Raw genomic sequence first — 24148 nt, forward strand, 5'->3', positions numbered from 1 at the left:
TGATTTTCCTGCCCCCCTGCTGCCTCATTTCATGAGCGTCTGCACTGTGCTTGATGCTAGATGAGGGGAGGTAAGTCTGATGAGACCTCTGCCTTCAGGGTCGACTCAACAGTTATGGGAAAATGTCCCATCCGGCCACCACAGGCCCTACCAGGAGGCTTCAGGATAGGATTGTCTGTGCTCAGGATAGAGGTTGCTAATGGGGTGCAGGTGGCCCCTGGAGTAGGGAGCATCTTGTGGAGAGGAAGGCTAACTGTGGAGGCCGAGAGCTGCCACCTGTCTTTCCATCACACATCTTCCCCGGAGTCTGGTCCAGGAGCAGGAGGGTCACGGTCATTGCACCCTTTCCTGAGGGCAAGGTTGAGACTTTATATGTACATAGTTACTGTGGATGTCAACCACCATCCTCTCCATTTCCTGAAGAGTTCTGGCACATTGTGTCATCAGGTCCCTCATAAACTTGAACTTGCTGCTTCAGCAGACCCAGAGTGGACAGGTATGCAGTCTTCAGGGCTGACAGAAGGCAGCAGCTGGAACTCAGGGCGAAGATGCTGTGTATCAGGCCGACCGTGGACATGCAGGCTTCCCAGGTGGGAGCACTCAGGGTCAGCTATTGTCTTCTCCTGGCTAAGGTGGTGCCAAGGGGATGTCATAGTGAGCCTCACTGTCCCCTCAGCTGATCTGAGAATGCTGCTAAATCTCTGATTGACAGGCAATGACAAGGAGCCACCAGAAACTAAATGCCCAACAGTGCAGCAGCTGCCCTGGTGACAGACTGAGGAGGTGTCAGGAGATGCCTGGGCCCCTGGCCATGCAAGAGAGAGATGTGGGCTCCTTCTCCTCTCAGCAAAAGAAGCCCACCTGAGTTTTCCAGTTCAACGCACAGAGGGAGGAGCACAATGCCTGGGCAGCTCAGCAGTGGGACAGGTGGGCTAGGGCTGTACCCCTTCTCCTAGGCTAGCATTGTGGGGGGACAGGTGGTACAGAGGTGTGAAGGCGCAGGCATCCCTCCCTTCCAGGAAAGCCTTTCTTAACTCAGCCTGTCTGACACACAGAAGAGGAAGGCAGGGGAAGGGGAGGGAGAGCCATGGGGAGCGATCACCCTGCACAGGAGCCTCAGGGCTCATTCCCTCCAAGTGTGTCAGTGTCAGCGAGTGAGAGAGAGAGTGTGAGTGCGTGTGTATCCGTGGGGATTTCCATGACAGAAGCAGTCAGATTCTAGGGAGAGAAGGGGGAGGGGAGAGAACAAGAGGGGAGGAGAAAATTGGGGGTGGGAGAGACAGACGGAGAGACAGCAGAGGGAGAAAGAGGGAGAGGGAGAGGAGGAGGGGGTGGAGGGGAGAGCAGAGGGGGAGAGCGGGCGAGAAGGAGCTAGCGGAGAGAGGGAGGCAGAGACAGCGAGCGAGCAGAGGGTGTGCAGAGCGAGGAGACTGAGAGGGACGGAGCGAGGGCAGGAGCGAGCAGAGAGCAGAGCAGAGGCAGAGCTGGGAGCGCCGGCCCTCAAGGATCCCAGGGCGTTAAAGGCTCCAGGTTCAGCAGCGCCTGGCACCGCGCGCTTGACCGAGGCGGTGCAGGGTCCGGGGGTGAGCTGAGCGCCCAGCTGCCAGCCCAGGAGGTGGCGCGGGCTCCGGGGTGGCTGCGCGTCCAGGTGCCTGCCCAGGGGGTGGAGCGGGGCTCGGGGCGGCCGCGCTTCCTCCAGGGAGCCATGGCGGCTGGGGCCAGGGGTCGCGGGGCGGCGGCGGCGGCGCCGAGGGGCTGAGGCGGCCGCGGGCTGCGCCATGGCAGCGCCGGGTTGCGGACCCTGAGCGCGGGCGGCGGGCGCGCACCATGAACTCGTGGGACGCGGGCCTGGCGGGGCTGCTGGTGGGCACGATGGGCGTCTCGCTGCTGTCCAACGCGCTGGTGCTGCTCTGCCTCCTGCACAGCGCCGACATCCGCCGCCAGGCGCCGGCGCTCTTCACCCTCAACCTCACGTGCGGCAACCTGCTGTGCACCGTGCTCAACATGCCGCTCACGCTGGCCGGCGTCGTGGCGCAGCGGCAGCCGGCCGGCGACCGCCTGTGCCGCCTGGCCGCCTTCCTCGACACCTTCCTGGCCTCCAACTCCATGCTCAGCATGGCCGCGCTCAGCATCGACCGCTGGGTGGCCGTGGTCTTCCCGCTGAGCTACCGCGCTAAGATGCGCCTCCGCGACGCTGCGCTCATGGTGGCCTACACGTGGCTGCACGCGCTCACCTTCCCTGCGGCCGCGCTCGCCCTGTCCTGGCTGGGCTTCCACCAGCTGTACGCGTCCTGCACGCTGTGCAGCCGGCGGCCAGAGGAGCGTCTGCGCTTCGCGGTCTTCACCGGCGCCTTCCACGCGCTCAGCTTCCTGCTGTCCTTCGTTGTGCTCTGCTTCACGTACCTCAAGGTGCTCAAGGTGGCCCGCTTCCACTGCAAGCGCATCGACGTGATCACCATGCAGACGCTCGTGCTGCTGGTGGACATCCATCCCAGGTGAGGTGCCCGAGCCGTGCTCCGGGAACTCGGCGGGAAGTCGGTGGGAGTGGGGGTCTGGGTGTCCAGTGTGGATCGTGGGGGAACAACTCTTACACCAAGCTCCATTTCCTCCTCAGAAAGCCAGGGTAGGGAGGGGCCGTCCTCCGGACTTAGCAGGTGCCTGAACTCAACAGATCAGGGCCACCAAAAACATGTGTGACATTGGGCATGCCACTTTCTGAAGCAAAATCAGTCAGAACTAACTTGGGCTTCCTTGTCCTTGACTGTGTTTGTAGCTGTCAGTTTAAGTGACATGGGAAGGCAGTGGGCTCTGTTCACTGTTTAAGGTTTGACTCGGACCCTGAGTGGGTGGCCAGAGCCTTAGGAAGCCCTTGAGAGCTCTTCAAACTGAGCAGGGCTGCTCCTCTGGGCCTTTCCTCTCTCCAGTGTCTGGCACTGTCTGTGTCCTGATCCTCTATGTGTGTGTGTGTGTGTGTGTGTGTGTGAGAGAGAGAGAGAGAGAGAGAGAGAGAGAGCGAGTCCTTGCCAGATGGAACCAGGCTGTGCCTTTCCCTGTTGCTGGCTCTGAGGGGATGGAATTGCGCTCACCGTCCGGAAAGCACTGTCCAGTGTCACCTGGCCTTGGAGCCTGGAGACTCCTGAGACAGCCTGCCCACCCACTTCCATCCCCATCTAGCTGCTGTTTCTCAGGAGGGCAGAGGGAGGCAGCAAGCCCAAGTACTGCTGAGAACCTCTGCCATCCCCAGAACCTCCCCGGGAGAGGAAGGAACTGTAAGCTGAGCTGTCCTGAGCTCACCTGGCTTTCCCCATGAGATTAGGAAAGCAAAGAGGGAAAGTGTTGGTGTGTCTCTGCGAATGCTGCTGTTTATGTCCATGGAAAGCAGGCTCCCCCTCTGTTGCCTGAGACCCTAGGTAAGGGCTCTGGTATCCTGATACGTGCAGGAGGTGAGGCAGGCAGAGAGCCCTGGTGAGAGAAGCTAGGGCCCTCCTGCTGTGAGCAGAGCCCTGGACCCAGGGAGCTCAGTCCCCAGGATGCACATGTTCCTGCCCAGCACCTAGCAGACCGGAGGTGTCAGTCTGAACAAGGGTTCCTTGCTAAGCTTTTCAACCATGAGCAGTAGTGCGTGGTCCTTGAACCTTGCCATGCCTGCACCCATAAAGGCGTGGAGATACGTGTCCATTGTTGCGCCCAAGAACAGCCACTCCTGATTACATGCTAGAACATGCAAAATGTACAAGCGGCAGCTCTCACTGCCTGTGCCCGGCTCAGTGTATGGGAGGAACATGCTGCAGCCACACTCGCAGACCTGTCCCCTTCCCATCACCCTCCACTTTAGAAGGTGCATCCCTGGGGCTCAGGCCAGGACTGCTCTTAGAAGATGCAAGGAAATGTTGTTTAACTCAGGACTTGAACAAGTCCTAGAGAGGGCCCTGTCACCGTGAGTCTCACAGCAGAGGAGAGGTGGAACTGGAAAAAGAATCAGTTCTTATTTAGACTAGTTCCTGTTCGACTCCTAGAAGCCGGGGGAGGCGGGCAGTGACTCCCTTTCAGCCCATTTAGGGGACAGGGGCAAGCAACAAAGCTCTCTCTCTTACTCCAAGCCAGACACTGTGGGAGAGTTCCTGGGGAGATCTTAGGGAAGGGCCCTCCTCTCCCCACTCCCCTCGGGGGGACCCCGAGGAGCTCCTGTACCTACCACCCCAGGCCCTTCAGGGCTCAGGAGCAGAACCAGCCTTGTTGGAGAGGACAGGTTTCTGGGCAGCCTCAGGCCCTGCCCAACTCCCAGAGGGCCCACTCACATCCAGGGTCAGGAGGCCCCGCCCGACTCCCCTTGCACCAGCTCCATGGATGCTGTGGAGCAGTGGGCCACTCAGCGGACACTGCCTTGCTCCTCCCTGAGGGCTTTTGCCCACCTAGAAGAGACAGACATGCCTCAGGGGACTCCCTGACAGCTAGTCCTCTGGCATCTGTCTTGGCAGTTCCAAATTCTTCCTTCACACAAATGCAGAACTACACAGCTCGCTCTGGGGCTGTCTCTGCATCCCCTCACTGCGGCCTCCTCACCCAGTTTGGTGCCAAGAGCCTGTGTGACCGTGGGCGCCAGTCCTGGGTTTTCAGCAGCCAGACTTCTTTCTCTGAGCAGCCAGGGTGGCTGGTGGAGTTTGGGCTCTCTGGAAGTTTTTCTTAGCCTCCTGGGACCCATTTCAGGATCCCTGAGGCCCAGTGTGGCATTTGTCAGGAGGCCCTGGTGGTATCAGCTCTTCCTGCAGGATAGTAATGCAATGGGCAGCAAGCCATGCCCCTTTCTTCAACACCCCCAAACGGTAGGGACCTTCTCTTCTTTAAATACGGCCTTGAGCAGCATCCCGTGCCCCTGCCTGCCTATGGCATTTCCCCAGTGATTACCTTTTCGAGGCAGGTTGGAGTTTCCAATGTCTGACCCACACCAAGCCCTCCACTGGCTCAGCTCAGTGTGCACTTCTCTCTAGTCCCAACTCCTGACCCGCTACAGCCATCCCTCCCTGGTGCTGCCAGGCATGGATGCAGATGCCTGCTCTATCCAGTCCACTGCAGGGCCAGGCTCATTGGTTTGGGTTAAGGACTTTTCAGAAGGAGGATGCTGAAAGAGGACTCAACCCAGAAGCAGCCTGGGCTCCCCCCTAAAAATTCAAAGGGTCTGCAGGGCCTCCCCTCTATGTCCTATGAACCATGCCCACAGAGGCTGACTGACAGCTGGCTCTGGAGGTGGTGGCATCATAGTCAGAACCTCACCATGCCCTTGACTTTTCAGATGAGGAAACTGGGAGACACAGGAAGTGAGGCACTCGCCTGATTTAGCAGATCTAGAAAGTAGCTTGAGTCCAGAATCATCCCCTGGTCCGTGGAGCAGTTAGGCAAATGGAGGCTCACCAGCAGTGTGTCTAGACATGTAGATGCTCTAAACTAAGCTCACTAACTGGCAAATGGAACATGTTCTGTCCCCTTGCTTTGGCAAATACACCTTTCCTGCAAGGTGGAGTTCATGTTTAGCCTCTGCAGGCTCCTTGGAGGTCAGCCTTGTTCTTGCTAGGAAGAGGGGAGCTGGGCCACCAGCCTCACCTCCCATGCTGGCTCCACCCGGCACTGCAGAGCCCCCGTGCACCAGGAGCACATTGCAGGCTGCAAAGCCATGAACACACGCTGCTCATTAATGCTGCTCCTCAGGCCTAAAGCGAGGCACCCAGGCCACATAGTCCACCCTCAGAGGCATGGGGCCAGCGGGAGATGCCTGCACACATTTTGGGAGCAGGATCAAGGCATTTGGGCAAAGAATGCCATGCTCCAAGCACTGAGAATTTGGTCTAGAATGGAAGTGTGGGCTGGGCAATCCCCTTTGCCCTGTGGACTGGCCATTTCATGGGGAGCAGTGTGGATCCCCAAGGTGCAGGGCCAGGGGTGGGGACTGCTCTTGTCAGATTGTAACAGCATCCTGGCCCAAACTTAGGGCTCTTTCCTACTGTGAGTCAGCTTGTCCCTTGCCTTAAAAGCCGGAAAACCAATATGGGTCACTTTGTGAGTGCTTGAGCATGGGCTGAGGCTGAACTGCAGTCACCTGGGGTCACTCAGGACCCAGGCTTTGTGTGGAGGGCAGGTGGGTAGCTGTGGCTGGAAGGTGACAGCAGAGGTTGCTCATTCATGACTCTTCAGACCTTCCTGGAATTGCCACCCCTTTCACTTGGTGACAGAGGCCTGCTAGGAGCCTGTCTTTGGCCCCAGGAGTCACAGTGCTGGACAGCCTTTCCTCTTTGTCTTGCACAATCTGGGTGGACCCGCCCCAACCTCGCTGCAAAGGTGACTTGCTTACCTCCTGGCCAAGTTGCCAGCTGTGGGTGGGGGAGGCTCAGCCTTTGCCACAGATTCCTCCCATGGGTCCAAGGATTCCAGGTGCCACCACCAGGCCCAGGACTGTCAGAATGCTCAGCACTTGGTGATTTCTGTGGGTGACAGTGGGGTTGGGGGAACACCCCAGAACCTAGGGTCATCAGACCTGGCATGAGGTCTGGTCCTGTCCAGAATTTCCTGAGTGGCCTTAGACATGTCCCAACCCCCTCTGCTGGACCCCAGTGTCATGATGTGCAGATGAGCACAAGACGGCTCACGGGCTCCAAGATTTCCAGGAGCTTGGATTGCAAAGCTCTGGAGGGAGAACGAGGCAGCAAACGCCAAGCGGTTTCATGAAGCCACTGCTCTGGGAGTGGGCGAGGGCGCCCAGGCTGCACCTAAACCATGGCAATGACATCCCGGGGAAAGGGACCACCCTGCCTCACTCATCTCCTGCCACTTCCCTCTTCTCACCTGGGAAGTAGAAGATCCCAGGGAGGAAAAGTGGAGCCAGCCCTCTCTTTCTCCAAAGTTCAGGGAGGTTCCAGATTGCAGCTTGGCTTGGAGTCAGTGGCTGGATGCCAGTCCCACCCGCACACCACTGTCTGGGTAGCAGGTCCCTCTTTCCCTTGGGGCTGTGAGCTGGGTGGATGCCGTCTTGGCCCTAGCATCTAGTGGCTCTGTCCCAGCAGAGACACGACCCCAGGCACAGTTCACAGTCTACAGATGCCCTCTGTGCTGCACATAGCCAGGTAAGGACAGTCGCTTGGGGGTCCCTGGAGGCCCAGCGGGGTCACAGTCCTCAGGGAGTTAGGACTCAGTCTCAGGCACCTGGCTGCTGGCTCTGCCTTACCGCACCCCTGGGGCAGTCCCTGGCTCCAGCTCCTGTTTATAAATGCTCAGGGCAAGACTCTTGCAGTGGGAAAGGAGTTTCAGGGCAGAGTTGAAACACAGTATGGAATTATTGAATAAGTTTCTATTGAATGAAGAATGAAAATTAATGGTCAGCATTTATTGAGTACTTACTGAGCTGGGAACTATCCTCAGTAACTTTTGCATTAATTCAGTTATTCCCAGTGTAACACTACAAAGTAGAGACTCATTACTCTCATTTTAGAGATGACTAAGCGGATGCACAGAAAAGCTGTGTAACTTGCCCAAGGCCATACAGTAATGAAGTGATGGTGCCTGTACTTAAATCCTGAGGTCTGGCTCTGGTTTTTCATGCTTAACCACTAGGTTAGCAACCAAAAATGGAGGCCATGCCAGTGGAGGTGTTTCACGCCAATGACCATCCTCAATTTGTCTGATAGGGTTAAGATGCTTACAGTTCACTTTTTAAAAAATCTATTTTAGAATGTATTTCTAGCTCACGGTCATCTCTTTTGAAAAGATCACTTAAAAAGTGCCTGAGTGGGGGGCTGGGGTTGTGGCTCAGTGGCAGAGTGCTTGCCTAGCATGTGTGAGGCACTGGGTTCGATTCTCAGTATCACATATTTAAACAAATAAAAGAAAACAAAGGTCCATTGACAACTAAAAAAAAAAAAAAAAAAAAAAAAAAGATGACTGAGTGAGTTTTCCCAAGATGTTACACTCGTTGTGTATTTTCTGGGTGTGAGGCTTGGAGCCTAGAACCATGGTCATGTGACAGCAGAGTGCTTGCCCTTTCATTTCCCCTGCTGCACAGGCCTTCTGGAAGCAGGAAGTTATTTCCCCGTAGTTTTTACAGCACGGGGAGTGACCCTGGTCATCTGAGCCTGTGAAGGGTCCATTTCAGTCCTTCAGGTCACCAAAGTGCTACTGTCCTTCTGAAGACCCGCGAAGCCTTCCCTATTCCCAAGGACCTCTTGTGTTTTGGGGGAGAGGTTTTCCATGTGGCAAGGTGAGGGGGCTGCTGCTCCCTGGAAACAGCTAGGTTCTCGGCCCTGAGTTCCTACTGGGAGGACCCAAGGAGCTCTGTCCTCTGCAGTGGCTGGCAAGCCCTATCTGTCCCTCTGATGAACAGCAACTCTAGTTATGCCTGTTGTGACAGCCCCTTAGATAAATGAGAAACTGGGTTCAGGGAGGTCAGGTGACTTCCAGGAGGTCACACAGCTAAGGGCAGAGCTTCAGACCCCTAAACCAGAGCTCCTTTCCCCACAGGGTTGTTCTAAGCCCCTGGGAGTTGGCAGTCTGCCAGGTCACAGATGGAGAGGGCCCAGCCCCAGCTGCTCTGGGGTCCTCTTCCTGAGTCCTGTAGATGAATTTGGTGCTTCTTTTCAGGAGATGCCCAGAATGCTCTGCTTGTCAGGGGGCAGTGTGCAGAGATGGCACAGGACACCTGGCTTGTGTCCTGCAGCACACCTGTCATGGATAGCACTGAAAGTCCTGGGGGAAATGCATGAGTGGTCAAATAAGTGGGCCCCCGTGGTGGGGACTAATGCTGAGCGTCGAGCAGGACAGGATCCCCATTCGCCTGGATCTGAGGGCTTCCCAGGCTTGGGACTTTGCGTTTTAAACCAAGATAGTTGAGTTGGTCAACTCCTGGCACCCTGGCCTGAAGGGAGGGGGCGCAGGCATTCCCTCCTCCTCACCTATACCCTGCAAGTGTCGCCTGAGCTGCAGGACTTGGGTAGAAAACTTGCAGGCACTCAAGTGCAATCGGAAAGTCGGGAGATTAAAGCCCATCTCTGGGGATGTGACCTTAGCCCCCACTGTGTGCCTGCCGTGTTCTTCATGTGTCCTGGGTGGAGAAATCCGAGTCCTGGTGCCTCCCTAGGAGGCAGGTGTTGCTGAAGGCTGCAGAGCCAGTGCCTGGACTCCTGCCACCACCCAGGGTCTTGGGACTGAGAGGGGCTCCCAGACATGGGGTTTTCCTTTTAAAACCAGGACAGCCCCCTGCAGACCATTTAGAATGCAGGACTGTCATGTTTAAACAGGACATCTCAGAGAATCAGGAACACATTTCTTACTCCACTGCCACCACTCACCAACTGTGTGATCTTGGGAAAAAAATCACTTAACTCCTCTGAGCCTCGGTCTCTTTATCTGAAAAATGGGGACTATACTGATATCAGCCCTTAGCTTGTAGAGTCGTGAGTATCGGATAAACAAATGCACGTGAGCTCCTGTCACAGGGTCTGGTGTGGCACATACTGAAGACTTGGGAATGTGGCTGTTGTATTAGTGATTAGGAATTGATGTGCAATATTAGTCATGAGCAATGCATTTTCAACCCATATGAAACCTGTTCATACCAAGCTCAGCTCCCAGTTCCTCTGTGAATTCCTGGAAAGGCAAAGTCAAGGGAAAACAGTTCCGTGCAAATTTCAGGACCTGTCAATCCAAACCTACACGGCGTTGTCCATCTGCGACAGGAGTAGAAGAGCTCTGAGCACTAGTAAGATGATGGGTGCCCTGGAAGGACAGGGGCTGCCCGGGCGCTGCCGGTGCTCCTGGACCTGGGTCTCCAGTCCCCTCCCCGCTGCTTGCTCTGGTTGAGCAGGGGCCCTATTTTCAGACCAGGTCACTGGCAGCTGGTGCCTGACTCTGCCAGGTTATCTGTGCTTCCTGGGAACACTGTCCACAGTTTCCTCCTGGCCATCTTTAGTCAGTTGAATTATTTAGAACATACACATTAAAAGAACCTGCCCAGGTTGGGTGCCGTGAGATGGAGCGTGTGGAGCCTGGGCCAGCTTGCCTTCCGGGGCCTCCCCACCCGTGATAACAGGCGAAGTAGCTCACACTCCTCCTGTCGCTGCACACAGTGGGTCACAGAGCCTCTGCTTTTCGTGGGCCTTTGGGCACCAGTTCTGGGCAGGTCCTGGAGTGGATCAGAGCAGGAGCAGGCGTGGTCAGAGGCATTGGTGCTCCCGTTTCCTTTCTCCAAACTGCTCCCTGATTCCACGAGGACTTGGTGGTCTCCTGGCTTCTCCAAACTCCATCTCTGGAGGAATCGGTGACCCAACAATATGGGCTCTCTAGCTCCTGGCAGGGTTGAGGTATGGGGATGGAAACAGGCTGAGGATGTGGAGGAAAGGAAGCCCCGTGCCATGCCGCGTGCAGAGACGTGGTGCCCCGGGAAAGGCCAGCTTTGAGTCACATGGATGGGGTTCGGCCCCCCTGCCGGCCAGCTGAGCAGGCTGTTTGGCCTCACAGAACTCATGGCGTTCATTGAAAAACAGGGCAGGTGAAAGGCACCCCGCAGGCCTGATCCACTGATCGGGGTGAAGTTAAGCTAGAAACTCTGCTCGGTAAGAGCGGTTCCGTGGGCTAGTGCGTAGTAGGTGTGAGTGAATGATGCAAGTGTGGCAGGAAGAGTTGATTTTATTGGGACTCACTTAAGCACAATTGCTCCTGCCTCACGTGCTATATGGGCTGAATGCATTTCACGCATCTGTGTGCTGACATGGCCTTATGGTGTGTACAAGAGAGCACACACATCCAACAGGCACTGGGTGTTATTATATTACAGACAATGGCCTCAGGCTTAGCAGTGTCACACAGCTTATTCACGGTCACACAGCTGCAGCCAAGACTTGACCCCAGGTCTCTTGGGCTCCATAGTCCAGTGTCTACTCTGGAAGTCACTGTGTGAGCCTGTCAATAGTACCTCACTGTGAGCTGGCAGGCTGCCTGTGAGTCACCTTCTCCCTCTTCCATACAGTGTGCGGGAACGCTGTCTGGAGGAACAGAAGCGGAGGAGGCAGCGGGCCACCAAGAAGATCAGCACCTTCATAGGGACCTTCCTCGTGTGCTTCGGTCCCTACGTGATCACCAGGTGAGCTGAGCCCTGGTGTGAGGGGGGTGGGGCTTAGGAGAGCAGAGCAGGCCAGGACCCTTAGCAAGAGCACCCTCTCCTGGCCCCAGTTCTTCTCCAGGGTGCAGTGGGGACACAGGGCACTTACCTGGGTCTGTGTGTGCTTTTCCTCTTCAGCCTTGGATTCTTTTTATGATAAATAATTATTGTTTTAATTGTGCCCAATTATGGGGTACAGTGATAATTTAATGCATGTGTACAATGTGGAATGATCCAATTGGGGTGCTAACATTTCCATCTCCTTAAACATTTTTTTGAATTTTTTTATTACTAAGTAGGAATTGAGTGTGTTTATGAGGGACAGTGTGATATTTCAGAATGTGTCTTCAGTGTCCACTGATCAGGGTCGTTAGCAGTGCCGGCTCCTCAGCACTACTTCAAGTCTGGAGGTTTGAGCTCTCTCTTGTAGTTGTTCATGAAATATGTGATAGGTTGTTGGGAACTGCAGTCACCCCACTGTGCTGGAGCGTATGACTGCTGTCTGCACTGTTTGGGGACCTACAATTCAGCCTGTGATGTCCCCGCTCCCTTCCAGCTTTAGTAATCCCTATTTCACATCCAGATGGACTTAACATCCATCCATATGAAAACGTGTGGATTTATCTTTCTGTGTCTGACTCACCTCACTCAACACAATGTTGTCCAGTTCTATCTATTTTGTTGCAAATTTCTTTTTTCTTTTTGGTACTGAGGGTTGAAACCAGGGGCGTTTAGCCACTGAGCTGCATCCCCAGCCTTTTTTTTTTTTTTTTTTAATACAGAGTCTTATTCAATGGCTTAGGGCCTTGCTAAGTTGCTGAGGCTGGCATTGAACTTGCAATCCTCCTGCCTCTGTCTCCCAAGCCACTGGGATTACAGGTGTGTGTCACTGTGCCTGGCCAAATTACATTCTTTTTATGACTGAATATTCCACATTTTCTTTACCCTTCATGTGCTGACCAGCATCGGGGTTGATTCCCATCTCAGCTACGGTGAACAGTACCGCAATAAACATGGGTGTGTAGGTGTCTCCTGGGGATGCTGGTTTCATTTCCCTTGGATATACACCTGGAAGTGGGGCAGCTAGATCATGTGGTAGATCTCCTTTTAGTTTCTTGAGGACCCTCCATACTGTTCTTCTAGTCCAACTCGAATTATTTCAGGTTAGACTCAGAACCAAAAATGCGTGAGAGACCCCTCATCCCCAACTCCACTGCATTCCAAATCACAGCGTTCCAATCCTTTGCCCAGGCCCACAACCCCAGGAGGCCTAACACAAGGAAGCAGGAAGAAAAGCAGAAGAGACCGTGTTCTAGGCCTGGGCTCCTGCTGCCCACTGAATGCTGGTTAGTGCAGCCCCGGGTGTCCCCAACCAAGACACTGCAGGCTTGGGGAGCATGTCCTGCACTCAGCCAGGTGGGCCACCTCTGCTGGGGCTGGGGCCTTTCCCATGTTCCCAGATGGGCTTGTGCTCCCCAGATCTGCAGCCCGAGCTGGCCAACTGCAGGCCGCTGTTCTGGGGTTCACCTTCCTCAAGCCAGCCTGCTTTGGCCATGACATTGCCCCATGTCAGCCTCAGCCAGAAAAAAGAAAAAGAACTCATCACCCAGTCTGTTTTGTGGATTGAAGGGAAGGAAACACCCGGTGACTTTGTATCCATAGTGGTTCCACAGTCTGGGAAGTGGATGGTAGCAAGGAACTTCCGTGTTCTATGAGGAGGTGGAGAAGGAGCTTCTGTCAAGCCTGGAAAGTGGGGTCTGTACAGAGTTGTGTGTGTGACAGACAGAAAGACATTGAGACAGCACAGCCCAGCATCCCAGTGAGCCCCAGACCCCTCAGCTGCAGGGTCCTGGAAGAGCACCGCTGCCACACTGTCACTGGCACCCTGACACCCTGGGAGAGGACCCCACTGTGGACGGTTCTCTGCAGCCTCCCTGTGGTCCTTACATCACGCTGAAGCCTGGTTTGCTGTAGTGTCAGCCGCTGAGCCCAGTTCTGCCCCCCGCAGCCCAGGAGAAGGCGCTTTGCTCCCAGACCTTGCATATGGGCAGTGAGCCGCCTCCCTGCGCCCAGTCCTCTTTTCTTCCTTAGACCACCCAGCTCCGGTGCCCCCGACTCTCTCTTCCCTGGTGATCTGCTTCCTTCTGGGAGACCTAACTGGCCTCATCTTACCATGAACACAGGACCTAGAACTGCCTTTGGGTCTCTGGACAGGTTGATCTCTGCAGAGTAGACTCACCAGTTCTTCCTTCTAGAACTGTCTACCAGACCTCAGCGTCATTGACATTCTTTGATGTTTAACGGCTTCCCTGGCCCCGCACACTGGATGTCAGGAGGGTGGCTCCCCTCCCCAGCCCCCCCCCCCAAGTTTCAATAACTGAAAATACCTCAGACGGTGCCCAAGATCTGTCGGGGACCAGAATTCTCCCTGGCGGAGACCCTGGATTGAGACCCACTAATCCAGCCATGGAGCCAAAGCTTTCACAGAGCAGAGTTCTCACAGGACACAAGCCCCTGCACAGTGACAGAGCAGAACAGGTCCCCTTGCCTTCCTGGGAGGTGGAGGAGTGTGTGGTCAGCAGAGTGGCTGTGGTGTGTGCCTCCCAGACCAACCCCAGCTCCGCCCCTCCACTGCATGACCTCGGGGCCAGTGCCCTGGCCTTGCTGGGCCTCCAGAAGGAGCGTGGGTCATGAGGATAAGAGGACTCAGACCTGTGTGGATGACAACCTTGGTCACTGTCCTCCCTCCCTCTGATATAAGGCGTGGGCTTATATCAGGGGAAGGGAGGCGTGGGCTCACGAGGTGAACTGGAACGCTTGGAGAACAGGTCATAGCTCCAGCTTCAAGTAATCAGACTTTTCTCTGGGTTAATCTCATTTTCCAGCTTTTCCCATTTTTGTTGGTGGCTTGATTCCTTTCAATGGTGCCCAGCAATAGTTTTTTTAGTAAAATTGATGGTAGGTTCACAAGTCAATGTGTTCACAAGGATGGATGTATTTTCAGTTTTACGTTTGCAAATGGGTTTGATGTAGTTTGAGTTTTAAAAAACATGCACATAACTGTTCATCCTTCATGGGGATAAGCAGCAATCTACTAGGAAAAAAGCTATGCACAGAATTTTGTATCCTCATGAATACAAAATATGGCTCTGGTGAAGCCACGCTGGCCCCAGCGCCACCACCCACGGCTCACACTGGAACCCCGGGGACTCACTTGGCCAGTGGCACTGAGGGCACGGCTCCAGTGCAGGTGCCAGTGCTGCTCTCTGCCGCCTTCCTGTCCACAGAGATGAAAATCAAATCCAACTGCGGCAGCCACAGACGATGTTGGGGAATTCAGAAGGAAAAGTTAAGAGCAAGCTCTGTCTCTTAAGCCAGCCCAGGACTGTGCTTCCCACTCGGTGCCTGAGGCTGAACCAGAGCTGGACAGGTGCCCTCTGGACCTAGTAACATGCCCCTCATACAGACGAGGAAGCCAGGGCTTGGTCAGGTTCCGGGCTTGCACCCTACCCGTGAGTGATTCAGCCAGGGTGACACTGGACTAAGATCGGATGGTGGCTAGAGACAGTGGGACCTGGCAGGATGGGAATACTGGTGCAGAAGGGGCTTGTGCTGTGACATCTGTCACCCCTTTGAGCTGATTGAGAAGATCCATCCGACCCGGGGAGCTCCTCCTCTTTGTCCCCCATCTATTCACATCTGCGTGACAACTTTCTCAGATCAGGAAGCCTCATCTCAGCCTGGAGCCCAGCGTTTACAAGGATCGTTCAAGTCTCCAGCTTCTTACTGGAGAACACAGTCTGTGAGGCCATACCTGCCACCTGGTGAACACCTGTCCTGTGTCCAGGGATATTGCCGCATTCCATGCCTCACCTGGGACAGCTCTCCTGCAGGGTGGGAATACTGAGGCCCAAGGGGGCTCGGATCCTAGTCTAGGTTCAGAGAGGTGAGTTGCCCAGGGTCACATGAGCAGGGAGTGGCCAAGCCAATGGTCAAAGTCAGCATCAGGCACTCGGCTATGATTTATCCTTTGGCCCATGCTACAGCTCCAAGACTTGGGGACCAGGCACTGGAGACACAGAGATGCCCCTTGGGCAGGTTTTATCCCCTCCTAATGTCAAAACACAAGCACCTTGACATGAACCCAGGCAGCACCCAGGCTCTCTTGGTGAAGCAGGCACGTGGATTTTCTGAGTAAAAATGGTGGGTCCACATGATGCTGTCCCCATTGCCCACCTGCCTGGCAGCATCTTATGTGGCTGAAGCAGAGCCCAGGAGGCCATCAGCGCTGGTGGCAGAGCCGTTGGCAGACCTGGTTGGCACGTGCTGACCAAGTAGTGGCTCTCATAAAGATGGTCTCAGAAAGCCCACTGCACCAGCCGGAGAGCCACCCGGGGGTGTGCGATGACAGCGGGGGACGTTCGCAAAGGTCTTAATAGGAGTCTGACACCTCTGCTGCACAGTCACACTGGCTCCGGTGTCCTCAGACCCGGGGTCAATAGGACTCTTCCTGGAGCGACCGAGCAGGACCTGCAGAGTCACAGCATCTCCTCGAGAAGCGCTCCCAAGCATTTTCTGAACTGAAGTTCACGGATCTAGAAGCCGCTGTCAGGCCGTCATCTCTGCAGTGGTCTATGCTCACAAATCACTGTGGCCGTCTTAAATCATTGCAGCCAGGCTTCGAGGCATTTGCAGATCTGACAGCCCCATTATTGTGGCTTTTCAAAGTAATGGGATCATGTGGCTGGGAGAGAGGTTCAATGTGCAGGTGGCTCCCGAGTGTTGATATTCTATCAATAAAACTGCTTTTCCATTCTCATGCCTCATGAAAATTTCAAGCATCAGCTTATGACTTTCACGTCTGCAAGCATGAAGACCAAGTTCTCCAGAAGTCTTGGGAAGACAGCGAGCTGGCTTGCCGAGGAGTGTTCTGTGGCCTGTGTTGTGAAATGCACAGTGTGTGTGTGTGTGTGTGTGTGTGTGAGAGAGAGAGAGAGAGAGAGAGAGAGAGAGAGAGAAATGAGACAGACCGATGATGAGCACAGACTGTAGGAAGAGAGTGCTCTAATTTACTGCTTTAAAATCAGTATTTGAATGCAAAGGTGCTTGGCTTCTTGGAAGCAGAAACTGAGTCCAGGCGTGGGCAGGCACTAGTCACTGGCGCCCACGGTGTCGGTTCCTGTCCTGGTTCTTTCATGTCCTGGCCCAGAGCCTGGACACAACACTGCTTTGGCTTTGTCTCTGTAAAACTGGGAGAATGATATGGTGGGGTGGGTGATGCTTGTGATCAGTTGGTAGATCCTGAGCCCTGGGGGCCGGGAGGAGTGCTGGTCGGGGGCTGCTGTCCTACCCCCAGGACTTGCTCTCCTTGGGGATTCCTGTCATGGAGAAGGTGGGGACATCAGTCTCCCCAGGGTCCAGAGAATGCCTCAGAGTTCTTGAAGATGTGTCCCCATCTTCCTTCCTTGCTGGGTGAGGTGAGAGGACCCGGTGAGGGAGGGGCTATGGTGGGCGGCCTCCTGTGTCCATTACCCTCTGCTCTGACAGCCAGCTGGGAGTGGTAGCCAGCAGCCTCGTGGGGCTTACCGCCAAAGAAGAGCTGTGGCTCATGGGAAGTCTCCAGACACATGGAGCAGCAGGGGTGTAGAGGTGCAAGCAGGGGCACAGGGCTAGGGGGCATGAACTGGGAGGCACTTTATATCCAAAACACACACACACACACACACACACACACACACACCCCGCTGCCCAGAGTTCTTCCATAAAGGGCAAAGTGCTGGCACTGGAATTGCCTGAAATGCTTAAAAAGCCGAGCACCACCCCTGTCTGTCCTCTCCCATCCCAGTGCTGTCCCCTCACCTGGCCTGCTCACAGGAGATCAGGGGCGGAGATGCGCGAGCTCATGTGCTCAAAATGCCGGTCTGCTTTACACCCAGGGGGCGCGTGGGAAGCCATCTTGGTGCCTAATGGGCAGGTCTGGCAGGTTGTGGGACAAGCCCTGCTTCCTGGAGGCTGGGGAAGGAGCTTTGGCAACCCCCAGTGTCGTCCTTGGTACACACAGGGCTCTAGGAATGGGGTGGGGCGAGGTGCCATTTTGGTGTTGTGGCCAGGGACTCCAGGAAACCCAAATGCTAAACCATCCCTCACCCCCGTGGGTGCCTTCAGGGGTCTCAGTTTGTTAGGGCTGCTGTAGTAGTACCCCAAACAGAAGGGCTTAAACAACAGGAAGGCACTTATATGTGGTCCTGGAGGCCCAGGGTGGCGGTGTGGACGGCCTGCTTCCTTCTGGGACTGTGAGGGACAGCTGCCCTGGGCCTCTCCCCTGGCTGTGTGCTGGTGGCCTCTGGTGTTCCTTGACTTGCAAATGCCTCTCCCCAACCTCTGCCTTCCTGGTCACCTGCTCTCCTTCCCGTGTGTGTGTCTGTGCCCAGACTCTCGGCTTGCCTGAGGACTTCGTCCTGTTGGGTCAGCCGTGCCCACCCTCTCCCTCAGACCTGCTCTTCGTTAGTTACATCTGCAATGACCTCGTTTTCAAAGGTCACAATTCTGAGGTGCTGGAGGTATGACTTCAACGTATGAATTGGAGGGTGACACAATTTAGCTCGTCACAGGTGTCGTGACAAGAGGAGATGCTGTCTCGCTGTATTAACACCTGAGCCAGGCCCTGTGCTCGATGGCAGCCGGGGGGCTTGCCCCTGTGGGGTGCAAGCTTCTGCTCTGCAAGTTGCCCCGTCTGTCAAACGCTGAGGCCACCAACCCACTGTGACCAGCAGAGGGAGGGGTGGGCAGGGGACTGAAATCCGCCACCCGTGTAGAATGGAGGAGTGTAGAGTGTAGACTGGGACTGATCTGAGTCACGGAATCCTGTCTTGTCGGGGAGGGTGTAGGAAGCCGTGTAGGAAGCGGTGGCTGAGGGGACTTGGTGTTAGAAGATGGGCTGAAGTGTCCCCTCTCTAAAAGGTCATCGGGGAGGGACCCTGTGGTCAGCCCGACACCTACCCAGATCTGGAATCAGGAGGAAACAGTTGGGCAGTATGGACACCCTCGCCTCTTCTCAGCCCCCATAAGGAATGCAGCCAGGATGGGGCAAGGACCTCCGCGGAGGGGGACATCGCAGCTCCCCCTGCTGGAGACCACAGGGAGCCTTGTCCATCTCTGCGCTCACCCCAGCTTCCCTTGGCCTGGGGCCTGAGGAAGGAGAGACCTGGCTTTTCAGAGCAGTAGTTACCCTGGGCGCTGTAGGGAGTGGCGAGAGGCAAAGTCCTGCCCAGCACGCGTCCACCCTGTGGGGGAAGGGGCTCTTGGAGTTACGAGGGGCCTCGGAGCTCGTCTTCGTCACCCCGAGGGCTGAGAGTCAGGTCCCACGGTGGCCTCGCCAGGCCTTGGACGGTGGTTGGATGGAGACTCTGGCTGGCTGCCCAGCCCCTCTGAGCCTCGATGTCCCTGCCTGTAAGATGGGGATAATGATCCCCTCGGCAGGATAACTGTAAGATCAGAGATTGTCCATCAAGGGCCTGACCCAAAGAGGACCCTAACTGGGGCGTGTTCGTGTGGAGCCGACAGAGGCTTCCAAGTGCCATAGATCATCTCCGTTTTCCAAATAGTGAAATTTAAAACTGCTCTGAATAATTTTATTCTGTGAGATCTTCAGAATCGTCAGATGAGGATTTTGCTCTCGCTGGATGGGTTGATGATATTCAGCTCTTTAATTTGGGGGAGAGTTACAAAAGTTACCCGTAGAAGGCTAGACACGCTGGGCGTGAGTCGGCCGGGCTCAGCAGCCGTGTGCTGGCCCCCAGCTAGTTCTCTGTGAGCATGAGCTGTGGATTCTAAATTCAAGGATTTTGTCTCTTTAAATTCATCACTTCTCAAAAATAGGTCTCATAAAAGAACATATTTCCCAAATGCGCACAGGCCCACTTCCTCATCAGGCTCCCGAGGACCTGAGAGGAGACTTATCCACTGTGCCCTGGGGGCGGGGGGCAAGGGAGAGGAAAATGGAAAGGCAGCCAAGGGCCTCGGATGGACTCTCTGGAGGTCTGTTCAGGAAAGGGGCATTTCTGAGGAGGATGGAGCCCCACAGCTCCCTGGGGATCAGGACGTCCAGCTAAAGCTGGCAGCAGCGCTCAGCTCCGGCTCAGCTCTGCTGAGATCCATCCTGCAGATACTTAGGTAGAAGAAGGTGCCAGAGTAGAATACAGGCCTGGACCTACCTCGGCCACTGATGTGCTGTGTGATGTTGGGCAATATCCTCCCCTCTCTGGGCCTTGATTTCCTCATTCAACAACGGGCAGGGGAGAGGGTGGTTTATGATCTCCAAACTCTCTCCCAGCCCTGAGTCTTTCTTTGTTGTTTTTAAATCCCATGTTCATGCTGGACCATGGCCAGATGTGGCCGAGGGTGCCGAACACGAACGTGTGTGTTTATGCAGCAGGAGGCTCTCACCCCTCACAACCTGGCATTGGCATCATTGACTAGTGCCAGGAGGACCCTGAGAACTGTACCCTTGGACACAAGAGCTGTGACTTCTTTTGTCCTCCCCCAGTGAAGAAGGTCATTTCAGGGTACCTGACCTTGGTCTTATCAGAGTCCCCCAGAATCCCAACCTTCTCAGCCAGCAGGTTCTGTCCTGCATAGGACATGCTTTGGGCTTCGGGCAGTGTCACCAAATGTCCCCCAGCCCTTTCCCTGCACGGCCTTGCTAGGAAGGCAGAGCAGGCTCCGGGCAGTCGTGCCAGACTCTGCCGCTGGGAAAGATGACGGGACCATCTCGCCTACACTTCTGGTTTTTCATATAAGACCTGAGTTCCAAGGTGAGGAGAGATTTTCCCAGGGTCACACCAGGTGAGCCGCGGAGCTGGAGCCAAAGCCAGAGCACCATGAGCTATCATCCTGTTTCATAGTGAAGCTTGGGATTTAGAGTTGGTCAGAGCTGAGTTCAAATTCTGCCTTTGCAGTTGACCAGCCATGCAAAGTTGACCGGCAAATTATCTGACCTCCTGGGACATGTTTATCTGTGAAATAGACATAAAGCCGGGCACGGTGGCGCACACCTGTGATCCCAGCGGCTCAGGAGCCAGAGGCAGGAGTTCAAAGCCAGCCCCAGCAACTAAGTGAGGTCCTGAGCGACTCAGCGAGACCCTGTCTCTGAATAAAATGCAAAAAATAGGGCTGGGAATGTGGATGAGTGCTTAAGCACCTCTGGATTCAGTCCCCAGTACAAAAAGAAGAAAAGACAGAGAGATACATCACATCCCCCAGGTTCGAGGGTGCAGGATAAAAGAAGAGCCTGTGATGCCCACCATCATGGCTGCTGTTGTGAATGGCTGCTGTTGTCCTTGCTGCCTGAGAGGTGGTCTCTGAGCAAGGGCCCGTGGCCAGGAAGCCGTGGGTGGGTGCAGACTGGAGCCTGCCTGTGGCTGTCCACGTCCCTGCAGGGCTATGCTCCGAGTGACAGTGACGTCCCCGTCTCTCTGCAGGCTGGTGGAGATCTTCTCCGCGGCGCCCATTGGCCCCCACTGGGGGGTGCTGTCCAAGTGCTTGGCCTACGGCAAGGCCGCCTCGGACCCCTTCGTGTACTGCCTGCTGAGACACCAGTACCGCAGAAGCTGCCGGGAGATTCTCAACAGGGTCCTCCACAGACGCTCCATCCGCTCCTCGGGGCTCACAGGTGACTCTCACAGCCAGAACATCCTGCCGGTGTCTGAGTGAGGACCGCTCTCCCGCCGGAGGGTTTTGAGGGAGGTGGCCTGGAGAAGAGGGAGGCGGCTGGGCTCCTGGGCAGACACCCTGTCACCGCCCCCTGGCCAGCCCAGAGCTGTGTTTCCCAGGCCTGTAGGGCCCGGGGCTGCTCTCTGGCCCCTGAGGGCAGAGGTTGGATTGTCCTGTGTATCACCAAAGGATGCCCGGGCTGTGCTCAGGCCCTTATTCCTGAGAGGTCCCCAGTGGACGACAGTGCGGTCACTGTCAAGGATGCAGAGTGCTGGTGGCAGTGGAGAGCCATGCGTCCACCTGCTTGCTGACCACTGGATGTGGGGCTCCTCGCAGAGGAAGAGGGACGGTCTCCATGGGACATTTCAGGCCTGCCCAAATTGAGGCTGCAGTGACCTGTGGCCCAGACCTGGTGACTCCTTTCCACTTGGTAGTGGTGGCTGCTTTAACCCAAATATTATCCAGCTGGGACCCTTAGTGGGGACCCTGAGACTGTACGCCCATGGGGAAAGAGTTGGACAGTTGGTGGCTACTGACGGCTGCCCACCCATTGTCTTAGGAACGGTATATTGGATTTAACTTTTATCCCCCATACCCAATAAAAAGAACTAATGTTTGTGTGTATAGACAATCTTAGCATGAAAATGGTTTAAACAGGCAGGTGATACATGTACTAGGTTGAAGTCTGACCAGGAAGTCACCTTCTTGTGAGTTACATGCTATGAATGTGCAAGCCAAGGAAGAGCAGGAAGAAGGTGGCTGATGGGTCTCTCTCCTCCCCATTTGTGACCTGAATTGACAGGAAATGTTTTGCCTTGTTTTATGCATGTGGTCCAGCACACCCTTGAAATGGACAGGTGAGGACTGACCGGAGCAGGAAGCCAGCCTTTATTTTTAGGCATTGGGTCCCATAATCCTAGGGGCTCAATCGCCTAGTTTCTGTAAGTCTATCTGCAGAAAGCAAAGGGTGTCCAAGGTCACCCAGAACGTGCCCTGTGCTACTGATGAGAGTGAAACTTTGACAGAACATGTAACCGTGATGCTTAGCTAATCCGGGAGCAACCCCCGTCTTGATTTCATACAAACCAAGATGACCAAGATGCGTTGGCATAGGTTTTGGCCATCCCGTCTTCATTTCCGTTTTAAATCCATCTGAGCAGTTATTGCTCCATCCTAAAGTGATCCTTCAGGGTGGAAAGGATGGAGGCGTGGAATCAGGTGTCCCACTCTCTCACATCCCAGCCTGGGAAGCACTGGGGCAGGACACCACCCACCAGGGACCTGCTGGGAGAGCCTGTGGGCGTTCCCTACTGGGCAGCCCCAGTATTTAAAGGCAGAGAAGGGTCTGCAGGGCTACCTGGAAAGATGCCCTCTTATTAACTCCTAGCTTTTCATTGAAAAGGCAGCTCAGCCAGGCCAAGTGTGGTCTGGTTCTAAGGTTTCCATGGAGACCAGAATGGAGACAGATGAAGCATCTAAGGAGGCTTTGAGCCTTCCCAGTGCTGGCAGAGGCCCATCACGCCTGTCTGGGGGAGTCACTGGGGCACAACTCCCCCTTCTGTGAGTCGGGTTGTCATGTTGGTAGTTTCGATCAGCCATGGTGGAAGTTTCTATACCATGAAAATCAGCTGCAAGTCAGGCCCCTCTCCCCAGGAGCCAGCTGTTAAGCATCTACCAGCACACCACTGCCGCACGGGACGGTGTGTTGCTGAAATGAAATCACTCTGTTCAGAGCCCATTTGGCCACTCAAGTTCAAATCGCAACAGACACACCCTTCCGAGCTTTCCTAGTGAAAAGCAGCTGTCCACTCTCCATTGTCCCAATGCCAGAAGTGCTGTTGAGGTTGCAGTCAGGCAGGGGCCCAGACAACAGCTGAACCTGACGGGAGGATCCCCCTTTTCTCATGACTACTCCAAAGCTGCACGGGAGGAGAGGGCGAGCCCGGGATGCAGTCCGCGGGCGGTCAGACTCTGTTTTCATCAGTCATCGGTTTGGGGAGATGCTGCGGCAGATCCTCTCTGCTTGCTCTGCACAGGCATGAGCTGTACTTCTGGTGGTAGCTAGGTCTCTCTTCCTCTTTAGCTAAGAAGCAAGATCTGTCACCCACAACACCACATGTCTTGAAAGAGACTTTTCATAATTGCCGTTGTATCTCTAAAACTGGTTAAAAGCTGATAAAAACCAGTTGTAGTGGCATCAAAAACTCCAGGTACGTCAAAGGTGGGGGGTCACTATCCTTTAGACACAGGTGTTAAAACCCATGGGGAAGCCCGACAAAACTGCTGCATCAGCGATCAACGTCATCAATTCTCCTATGATCACCTTTGGATAAATAGTCATCTATACCCCCTGCCCCACTTCATTATTCCAGACTGAATTACTACCTCATTTGGGAATTTGAATTGATCTGATGTCCCATGGTTTTCTCAGGTATAACATGTAGGACCACCAGGATTTCAGGCACCGAGTCCAGGGGCCTGTGTTTGCTGGACTCTAGCCAGTGCAGGGCTTGACATGCAAGGCGCCCCCCTCGGGGAGCAGCAGGACAGGGTGAGGACATTTTAAGAAGCTTGGCCATAACTCCCGCGAAGGACAGGCTGTCTGACTCTGCCGTCCACACAGGCTCCTTCCCTGGTCCTGCACCTCAGAATTTGCTTTTGGGCTCTCTCTGCCCTGATTCCAAGATTTTCTTGGGTTTCTTCCTGAAGGAGGGGATTTCAGGGCCCTGGGGATCCCCAGGGCACAGTGCACTCGATGGGTGCCATGGCATTTGGGTCACGTGCCCTGTGGCCAGCTCCCTCCCAGATGTCTCGCGGTGGCTGCCCACCCTGGTTCACTTAGAAGGCGGGCAGGGAGGAGGCGGACGCCTGGCATCATTTCTTTCTCCCTGTGATTATCCCGGGACTCTGCTCAGGCTCCTGTCTCCCTGAGCAGTAAAGCTCTCTCCTCGTGTTTGTGAAGCTGGTTCTTTTTCATGTGCCTTTCTTCCTGGGAGAAGATGGAAAGAATGGGGCCACGCTCGTGTCCTGGTTTCCACCTGGGTATATGCTTGGGTGCAGGGAGACGCCTTTGTCTGGCTGCGACAAGACCCTCAGAGGAACCCAGGGGCAGCAATTGTCAGGATTTAACCCGAAGGCAGGATAAAACAATTTGCTTGATTTTAATGAGGACATTTTATTTGGTGCCAGAAATTCCCTGGATCAGCTTACGTTCTTTGGCCTATGCACACCACAAGGAAGAGGGCTGGGTGTGTTTGGGGCTCCCACTCCCTTTCCAAAAGCCTGGCAGATCTGAACAGA

At 55.0% G+C, this 24148-nt stretch overlaps 1 protein-coding gene across 1 annotated transcript; it reads left to right on the plus strand.

The window, feature by feature from the left end:
- The first annotated feature begins 1827 nt into the window (after positions 1-1827).
- On the plus strand, positions 1828-20848 carry Gpr26 (G protein-coupled receptor 26). Its single transcript, XM_077105506.1, has 3 exons — positions 1828-2495; positions 11006-11119; positions 20617-20848. The coding sequence occupies exons 1-3, from the start codon at positions 1828-1830 to the stop codon at positions 20846-20848; spliced, it is 1014 nt and encodes a 337-aa protein (XP_076961621.1).
- The last annotated feature ends 3300 nt before the right edge of the window (positions 20849-24148 follow it).

This window comes from Callospermophilus lateralis, chromosome 15 (assembly GCF_048772815.1).
Source record: "Callospermophilus lateralis isolate mCalLat2 chromosome 15, mCalLat2.hap1, whole genome shotgun sequence".
Lineage (NCBI taxonomy): Eukaryota > Metazoa > Chordata > Mammalia > Rodentia > Sciuridae > Callospermophilus > Callospermophilus lateralis.

Coding starts and splice junctions, on each gene's coding strand:
- Gpr26 (XM_077105506.1), top strand. CDS start 1,828: ATGAACTCGTGGGACGCGGGCCTGGCGGGGCTGCTGGTGGGCACGATG. Junction 2,496..11,005: donor CTGGTGGACATCCATCCCAG/GTGAGGTGCCCG, acceptor TCTTCCATACAG/TGTGCGGGAACGCTGTCTGG. Junction 11,120..20,616: donor GGTCCCTACGTGATCACCAG/GTGAGCTGAGCC, acceptor GTCTCTCTGCAG/GCTGGTGGAGATCTTCTCCG.